At 41.9% G+C, this 10,000-nt stretch overlaps 1 protein-coding gene across 19 annotated transcripts in view; it reads left to right on the top strand.

Annotated features, from left to right (window-relative positions):
• The window catches only part of caska (calcium/calmodulin-dependent serine protein kinase a), a 214,666-nt gene that overhangs the window by 173,158 nt on the left and 31,508 nt on the right, over positions 1 to 10,000 (top strand). For all 19 annotated transcript variants that reach the window (XM_036003864.1, XM_036003863.1, XM_036003866.1 and 16 more), the window contains 3 exons: positions 1,082 to 1,160; positions 2,914 to 2,999; positions 3,269 to 3,337. In XM_036003864.1, coding sequence (XP_035859757.1) covers positions 1,082 to 1,160; positions 2,914 to 2,999; positions 3,269 to 3,337 — 234 coding nt within the window. The remainder of the gene's footprint in view (positions 1 to 1,081; positions 1,161 to 2,913; positions 3,000 to 3,268; positions 3,338 to 10,000) is intronic.

The raw sequence follows: 10,000 nt of genomic DNA on the forward strand, positions 1-10,000 counted from the left end.
ACAAGAAAAAGTGGACTAGGGCACTTTTGTAGTTAAAAAAATAAATAAAAAATAAGAAGCTGGCATCGTTTTGGTTCCAAAAAAGCAGCCGGGAGCATCTTGTGTTGCTATAACAACAGCTTCTGCCATGGTATCCTAGAGATAAAACACAGCGGTCGAGTGCCAAAGCGAGTTCCCTGAACAGCAAGCACTTAAGATTTATCATATAACTCGCTGTGCTCAGACACTAGCGCATGTCTATCTATCGGCAACCTCTCCATTTTTTCGTGTTGTTATGGAAACGACAGGTCTCCGTGCTCCACCGGTCACTGGTCAGCTGTCAAAAAAACACTCAAAATTTTTTCAACTTCAAAAAGACGCTCTGAGCTGCAGAAAAAGGCGGCGGTGATGGCGTTTAAAAAAAGCGCTCAACTACTTTTTTGAAAACACGGTTTACTCCGTAGGTTTATAATGTAAAACAGACGCTGGCAGCTTAAAGGTACACTGTGTAGTGTTTGAAGTATTTTATTAGCTAAAATCAATGTCTTGATAAATATGTCCTCATTGGTGTAAAATGACTTCTGCCAATGATCTGACTTATCCTCGTGAGCGAAGAATTTCTCATCTGTTTTTACATTGGACGGGCAAGTCCAAGGAGGCTTCCACGTCGTTTCCTTTCAGAGCCAGCGTCATGTGACTGAAACCAGCTGAAACGGAGAAGGAGATCAGTGAGAGGCGCTTGTCACCACCCTGGCAACTTTGAAAGCCTGCAACTGCACTTTAGTTCATAATGGAGGATCGTACTTACGCCGAGCCACAGGAGAAGGAATCCTCATCGCCAAAAAAAGCAAAAATTGGACGACATGTTGTCATAGCTTCTTGGTACATAACAGCTACCGTAGTTGCAGCACGCATTTGAAAAAGCGAGGCGCCAGAGAGCACTGTTCGTTTCAATGCAAAATACAATTTTACCGCTAGGAGGAATTCCTACACAGTGTACCTTTTTTAAAAAAAAAAAAAAAAAACAGCCAAGTGTGAACATTGCCGTACTGTACTCTGTACTTTTTTGTTAAGACCTTATACGTCCTGTGTCATGGTGCAGGGCATCACGCTGAAGATGAACGAGTCAAACCACTGCATCGTAGCGAGGATAATGCACGGGGGGATGATCCACAGACAAGGTACGCTCTCACAACTCCCAGTTATTCCTCACTTCATATAGGGTGTGGGTATTTCTGTTGTGATTTGACACTATAAATTAAATTGAATTGAATTGAAAAAGTATGGGCACTTCAGATCGTGAGCTTAGAATTATATGGTTCTATCTCCGTTTAGGGTAGTTCTGAGATATTGAGCATCAAAGTTTTTACATCCCAGCTGGCAAAACTGTTATGTAGTATTTTATTTTATTAATAACTAACTAACAAAATATTTTTTTACAAAAATAACACCGCACAGGTATTCCCGTTTGTCACATTTTCTGGCTTAAATGGGGGTCAGTCTGCATACTCTAAGCCTTTTTGGGTCAAAATTACCCTTGCTTTGTTCTTGAGGCATGTGTTAGCATGTTTGCTTATGTTATTACTGGGGAATAACTCTTGACACGTGGCAATAAGATATGTTAGCATGTCATGTGAGTCGTAAATGGAAACTCCTCTTTTTATAACCGTACGGCCAGCGAGATAGAGTTGGGTTACGGTTTACTCACCTCCAGAGATGGCAGGCCGTCTAATGTGCTTTTCAGCAGTTTGTTTCATAGATGGCTTCCGACAGGCTGTATGACTCAGGTCAGGTTCACTAGTTATATATATAATGGACAGAGAGCCACGTCTTGTAAAATTGTAAAAAAAATAAATAAACTTGGTTCCACAGAAGAAAAGCTGTTATATGTTGTGATGGTATTCACTACAGCTTTTTCTGTTGGGACTGTAGCGGCGATGATCCACTGACAACTCCCAGTTATTCCTAAACATCGAGTTTTTTTTGTTTTGTCTTTTATGATTAACATTTTTTTCACAAAACATACAATTTACAACACACGTGTCAAACTCAAGGCCCGAGGGCCAAATCCGGCCCCTCGCAGGTTTCGATCCGGCCCGCATTTCAATTTAGGTTCACAATAAATTTAGGCCCACCTAGTTTTTGTCGCCTTTTCTGACAGTTTATGTGCTTTTTTTCCAATGCTTTAGGCACTTTGTTTTAACATTTTTTTGATGCTTTACTCAATGTTTTGCCACGTTTTCGGAAGGTTTTGGCACTTTTTGAACTTTTTTGGCACTTTTTTCAACGTATTTGTCGCTGGCTGAGGAACTTTTTTGCCAAACTTTTTTAGGGCTTTATGAGGCCCAAAATGTAAGTGAGAAGACTACTTTATATGAGACATGCAATAATACAGTCAACATATTTGACTTTTTCCTCTTAAATAAAAGCATGTCAGTAATCTCTACATGTCTGGCCCTTTATGGGATTCTCATTTTCTGGGAAACTGAGTGTGACACCCATGATTTACAACACTGACACATCACCTCCCCGTCTGCCCCCCCCGTCCACAGCAGGACGTTGCTTAGCTTCCGTGTTGGTACTCCTGTCTGATTCTCCAAACTGTTGTCATGCTGACCGCCATCTACTGTAGCTATCACACGGACTCTGGAGAAGTAGCTCAGACAACCACACTTCATCCCTTTAAACAGCAGCTGGTTTGTCTCTGCTCTTGTGTTTGAAGGCAACATTTGCTCTACTGTTTTATTGTGACGGTAGCATGCTGTTAATTAGTCCGCAGTTGATTTGTCGGGTGGTAATTGGAAAGCCGCCTCGATTGCAACTGCTGCGGTTGTGATGGGGGGAAAAGAGCAACAGAGGGTCGTGAAATATAGTGAGGCTGTTTAATGAGGAGAAGGGTTTGATTCTCCTCCTCTCTTTCTCCTTTCCTTTCAGGAACGTTGCACGTAGGAGACGAGATCAGGGAGATCAACAGCATCAGCGTGGCCAACCAGACTGTTGAGCAGCTGCAGAAGATGCTGGTGTGTGTGTGTGTGTGTGTGTGTGTGTGTGTGTGTGTGTGTCTGTGTGTGTGTCTGTGTGTGTGTGTGTGTCTCTCTCTTAGTGTGTTAGTACATGCTTCAGTGTATTTACTAAGGATGTAGATTAAAAATTGATATAAATGTGGTAAGATGACAACCGGCTGAGATAAAACACACGAACACATGAAACTCACAATATCTGTGTGTGTGTGTGTGTGTCTGTGTGTGTGTGTGTGTGTGTGTGTGTGTGTGTGTGTGTCTCTCCACAGAGGGAGATGCGAGGCAGCATCACCTTCAAAATAGTGCCAAGTTACCGGACGCAGGGCTCCTCGTGTGAGGTAACATCTCCTCCTCTTCCTCCTCTCTTGTTTGCTGACTGTGAGCTCCTGTTCTGGTTACTAACTGCTGGCCTGGTTACTGAGCGTGTGTGGTTGTGTGTGTGTGTGTGTGTGTGTGTGTGTGTGTGTGTGTGTGTAACCCAAGTCCGTTGTGTGTATGGGGTGTGTGTGTGTGTATGTGTTTTGCTGTGTTTTGCTCGGGCTGGGTGAGATATTCAGCACACCAATTTCCCAACCAAGATACCGGAACCGTCCCTCGCCTCCTCTGATCGCCTGATTCAGGAATGAGCCACGCCTCTCTGTGTGATCCCGTCCTGTTACGCACACTCACACACTACAGGGGTGGACAAAATAACAGAAACACTTTACAATTCAATTTGTATACAGTTAATACAAGTCTTTCTGTTATGCTGTGCTCCCCACACACCACTAACTTGCACACAGCGAGACAAAGATGCACATGGTATACACCAAAGACCACTTACCTACAGTGTAATTTAAGAAAAGCTCATGGTCCTCCTCATTGCCACAAATATCCCTCGATATCCCCAAAAAGCCATTGATCCATCTTGTCAGTTGACAGTAACATCTTTCCTTCAAATTTCACAGTGATTTCCAATTCAAATAATAATGTTTGAATGTACACACCAGTTTATTTAATATTTAAAGCAACTCATCTATGCTCCTCACTGTTTCACAGGCTTTGGAGTCGCTGGCAGACAGTTTAAAAAAACACAGTTTTGAATTTTAATATTAAACAATGATATTTTACCAAATCTACTCGCGGACCACCAGGAGTCGCTTGTGGACCACCAGTGGTCCACGGACCACTCTTTGAGGAATACCGGTTTACACAAACTCAACAAAATAATAATTAGTCAGCTGCAAATATGGCTTGACCCCAAAAAAATTCTAACAAAAGATTTCTCAGTGGTTCACAGTAGTATCAGATGTACTTAAAAACATACTAAATGTTTACCAAAGTTTGACTCCAGGACTCCATCAGGTCCTTAAAATGACCATTGCTCCTTTGTATTCCTCCTAGACCAGGAATACTGGTGCCTATTACATGTTTTGGCCATGTAATATTCTAATTAGCATATTTGCATGATAGATAAGTGATTACAAGTACAATTATATATTAAAGCAATTGGTTACAAGCATATTTATGTGAAAAATAAGGGTGAATACAATTACATACAATTTAATAATACAATTTCCCTTAAGTAATTGCATATTTCTCCTTTCTCATATCGTTTGTATAAATTCATTAGAACTGTGTGGTACTGTAAAATTAGTCAAAACAGGGCTGCCATGTGACGGCTCAGTACCGCTAACCCCTTTTATTTTTTTACAGATTTTTTAATATTTTTTATAATGTTTTAACAGTTTGGTTTTTTTTGCCTTTTGTTTTTTATACTTTTTTTAAATACTTTTCTTATTTATACATATATTTTTCTATTTTCTTCAGTTGTTTCCTCTTATTCTGGTTTATTTTTTATACTTTTTTGCACTGCGACCTTTACTAGATTTACCATTAGTCGTCACACTCTTCCTCCCATAGAGGTTGATTATAGTGATTCTCACAATTCCCAACTTGACATGGTCCACAAGCATGCAGGCATGGTAGTCCATATGCCCTGCAACTGCACTGTTGTGTTTGGCAGGCAGTTGTGCAATTACAGTGGATCATCTGCAGCAGGCTTTCTGGGGCACCAGTCATAACTGGCAGGAACCGGTTGTCGACGAGTTTCCATCCCCAATCCGCTGTGTTCATGTCACCTTCCTTTCCAATCCACACCATGATCTGGAAGTAAACTCTTTGGCAGTGGTATTTGGTTGAGGACTCAATTGGAGGCAGACGTTATGGGGTAACAAATGATTTGGCGGTAACGATTTTCTTGCTAAAAAGGTTGTAGCGCAAAGAGGCAAGTGAATCGGTACTCCGCCGAACAACACTGCCATTGCCTTGGTCCCATGGTCCTCTATGACATCCCTTGCTTGATGTGGGAGCAGAAACACATTTGCACAGGACTGGATGGTTGATTCACCATTCACAAGTTGTATCACATCCTGTGAAGGCATGAATAAACAGCAACTGGGAACGCAAGTCACTACCCAGGACTTGTTTCATCTCACTGATGTTGCATACTTTAGTAGCTTTGGACTTGTCTGAACGAAAATGGAGGCCTCTATTGTTCGTCCCAGCATAGTAGAGGAGAAGAATGAGTAAGGGCGTTTTCACGCTGAGAGCCTTTAGTTCGGTTGAATCGAACTAGAGTTTGTCTGCCCCTCTGGTGCGATTCGTTTGGGCAGGTGAGAACGCGGCAGTCGAATTTGGGTGCGCACCAAAAGCGGACCAAACAAGCGTACCGAGACCTGCTTGAAGAGGTGGTCTCGGTACGCTTTCAATCGAACTCTGGAGCGGTTCGTTTGTGGTGAGAACGTGATCCGTACTCGAACCGCACCAACTAATATGTACTCCTCCAATCTGAGCTGATGTCTCCTGTAGTCAGGTGTGTTCAGCAGTCTGCGATGCAGCAGAGCAGCAAACTGTAGCAGCTTGCAGTGTTTCTATCACAGAAATAGACTGCGGTCAAGCTCCCCGTCCGTCACTCATATCTCTGTGGTCAAACCAGCTGCCGCTAAAATTGGACACAGACACCTGCAGAGCGAAGGAGGAGTCAGGACCTTCGTCTCGTATTTACTTTCTTGCTCCCTCCCCCAGACATATCCGACCAATAAGAGGGCTGGACGTTCTTGCCTGATTTGTAATGACGCATTTTGGTAGGCTTGGATTTTTCCAGGTGTGAAACCAAACCAAACCAAACCGACCGAGGGCAAATCGCACCAAGTTCACTACCTCACCAACTGATTCGGACCAAAGCAAACGAACTACAGGTGTGAAAACGCCCTAAGTCTGTACCCTCCCCTATCAAGGTTTTGGGCTAATGTTCTGAGGCCTTGACTGCAGCTTTGACAATGTCAACGTCTGCATCACCTGATGCATTGATAGCAGTGCAGCCCTTCTTCTCTAGCTCCTCGGTCATAAGATTGATAAGTCCTTGTTTGTTGCAAGATCTGGAAAGGAAATCATCCTTTCTTCCCACAAACTCAGTCTCTGCATTGAAGTTAACGATGGGGTGAGTGTTTTCACCACGTCTCTGATGCGTATTGTCTTTGATGGAAGGACCTTCGCTATAACCAGTGGTGGAGGGAGTACTGAATATTTGCATATTACCATTTTAAATGGTAATATGCAAATAAGAAAAAAAAAGTTGGTTAGTTTGCACCTTGGTCAGCGAGGGCACTGTGTCTAGCGACCCGTGATTTTCAAAGGGGTGGTTCAGTTATTTTGATGCTGAACTTCGACAGTATCCATACTGTCCACTACCACAAACAAGGCCTGGCTTTTAAAAAAAGTTCCTATCCTAACCAGCATAAAACAGAAATATGTTGTTAGAATCGGAATGCGGTTGGTTTTATTCATGGATGTATTTTAAGACAGTTTTATTTCCTTTAACCATGGGAGCATAAGCAAATAAAGTGTGTGAAGCAGCGGAAAAGGGGGAGCGGATGTGAAGAGGTCCAGCCAAATAAATAAGATATGAACGCGTGTTACGAAGCCTGGCGGAGAAGTAAACGCCGCTGTGGAGAGAAATAGATGGCAACTATGATTTAAAAACGGGAATAATAAAAAAACAAACATTTTCCGGTAAAAACGTCCTCACTTTTACCGGAGGCTGTATAACCAAGGGTCAGCGGCGCTGCGCCCGGGCTCTGGAGCACCGGAGCCGTCTTGGAAGCCGATGACGGATCGGCGGTGCCCCATATACATCTATGGCAACCAAACTTCACTAGTGATGGTCAGGAAGACGTTTTGGCAGGGAGAAAAACTAATCAAAAAATGTAACAGAACGTTGTAGAAATGTAGTGGAGTAGAAAGTATAGATAATTGCTGCAAAATGTAACAAAGCAAAAGTCAAAAGTATGCACTATTGATTCTACTTAAGTAAAGTACAGATACCTGAAAAATGTACTTAAGTACAAAGTATTTGTACTTCGTTACATTCCACCACTGGCTATAACCATCAAAAATGACTGTTGCTTTACCTTAATGGCGTATGGTAAAGTCTGCATATGACTGTGCAATGGCACCGTAACTGTCACCCTTTTTCCATGCCAAGCGGTGAACCAGGGAGCCACCGTCAAGAACATAATACTCAGTTGGTGGGATGGAATCCAGGACAGTTTTGTTAGATTTCTTGCTTAAGAACTCAGTGACTGCCTGCACTAGTTGGGACTTGTTGGCTTTACAGAAGATTTCCTTGATTTCAAACAGGGCTGCCGGAAATGAGCAGAGCTCTTAGCTCATTACCTCTTCCAGTGAAAACCATCCTGGATGGAATCCAGGATAGTTTTGTTAGATTTCTTTCTTGAGAACTCAGTGACTGCCTGTGCTAATTGGTGCTTGTTGGCTTTACAGAAGATTTCCAGAGAGCAGAGCTCATAGCTCATTACATCTTCCAGTGAAAACTGTCCAGTTTTCGACATGATCAGGAACCGTTGGAACAGCAAAGCAGGATCAATGGTTCGATCTTGGGCAACTTTGATGGTGGAGTCAGGTTTTTGCTCGGTCTTTCCGTTTGAAGGATATTCCGAAATGGGTTTTCCAATCATCTTTTCAATGATCTCATTGCCAACAGTCTCAAACTCATGCACATTCACCTCCTCTTTGGCAACAACACCAGTTACAATGTTTCTCAGAGATGGGTCTGGAGAGAATGGTGTGCAAATGCTAAGCTTTTCCTTGATCTTTTCTAGATCAGAGTGATCTCTTTTCATCCACGCTTCTGAGGATTCTCGGTGCTGCTCGCTGGTCGTGTAGGTGAGGTCATTGAATTCCTGCATGGCGTTGTTGTATTCAGATGTGATGGGTATAGACATGTTCCACAATGCTCGCATTTCTTCAGTCATTCCACTTCCATGGGTCAAGCCTCCACTGCTTTTCAAGGATCGCATCAATGTCTGCTCGATGACAAGGTCAGAGCTAAGGCCTGCCCAGTACAGGATAAATAACTTTTACATGTAATGTCAAGTCTGTGTTTTAGCAAAAAAAGTGTGTGTCCAAAAACACATAGGCCTACTGAGTAGGAGTTACATGACATAGGCTAAACCGTTTACATCTCTGGTTCACCCCAAACAACCTTACAGTAATCTCACAAAATCATGTATTCCATAATCATGTCAGTGCAAATTAGACAAGTCCAGTGGATTCATAGACCCAGACAACATGGGGTTAGACACCAAGATTACTTGGCTAGTTCAAATATTGAAGGATTTAGGATTTTTTAAGGGCGTCCTGCCCATCTTGGACGCCATCTTGAAAATTACACCTTTCTAGTGGTCAAACTTTGGTAAACCTTTAGTATGTTATTAAGGACAGCTAATACTACAAAAAAAGCTGAGAAACCTTTAGTTAGAATTTTTTTTTTTTTTTTTTTCATATATGCAGCCGCTTAAATATGCTTCAAGCCCAGCAGACAAATACAAGTTATCAACTAGCTGGTGAACTTAGTGGAGCATTAAAGGGTCTTTGTGTCTAAGTGACTGATGGGAACAACAATCTTTGACAAAAGTGCTCATTTGACAGATTCATATTAATATTCTGAGTGTCTGACAACATTATGGAAAGGATCTCTAAACTATGTGTTTATTTCAACCAAAACTCGAGTTGCGATGGTTGGAAAAGTGGAAAGACGACCCAAAATGTCTTTTCATAGTTTGATTTTGTTTCTGTCACCTTTAAATGAAGTGTATTTTACGATACTAAAATTACTGTTTATTTACATGGAGTCTGGTGGGTTTAGCGAACGCAATTTCGCAGATGTTTTTATGTTTGAATAAAGGATCTTACTCTTTAACAGAAAGGTCGACCTCCTTAGAAATCCTTTCCATAATGGTGTCAGACACTTAGAATATTAATCTGAGTCTGTCAGTGGCAAAACGAGCACTTTTGTGAAGGTAAATACAAGCTGGACAATTGTCCTATTAACTCACATTGTAGCTTGTTTTGCCGCTGCCGACTGCAGCGATCTCTCTTAATACTGGACCAATGTCAAAGATTGTTGTTCCCATCAGTCACTTAGACACAAAGACATAGGAACATAGGGTCCAGGTTGAAAAAAACAGTAGTTACCCTTTAAGCAGTTTAAAAGCCAGATATGTCCCTCGGGAGATGGATCTCTACGCTGGCTACAACAAAAGGTTACATTTCCTCCAAAACACCAACACCTAATGCATTCTTTACAACTAAAACAAACATTGTGAGCTTGACAAAATGTACATCTACTGCAGGGCTATTGCTTTTTAAGGTATTTCTGTTATTTAGTCCTCCCCACACATCACTAACGTGCACACAAAGAGACAAAGATGCACATGGTTTACACAAACTCCGACATCCCAAACACACGGATAAACATGCACGACCAAAACAGGGTTTCCTCTCCCATTATAAGGTTTAGGTGCAGCACCCGAGACACCTAAACTGAATGAATACACCTAAAAGACTTTTCTCACATCTAATGACTGTAGTTGGACTTTTTTAGCTTTACGTTTTTTCTTTAAACTTTTTGAGTGTTATGTATGTTATGTATGATCTGC

Source organism: Sander lucioperca, chromosome 8 (assembly GCF_008315115.2).
Source record: "Sander lucioperca isolate FBNREF2018 chromosome 8, SLUC_FBN_1.2, whole genome shotgun sequence".
In the NCBI taxonomy this organism is placed as follows: domain Eukaryota; kingdom Metazoa; phylum Chordata; class Actinopteri; order Perciformes; family Percidae; genus Sander; species Sander lucioperca.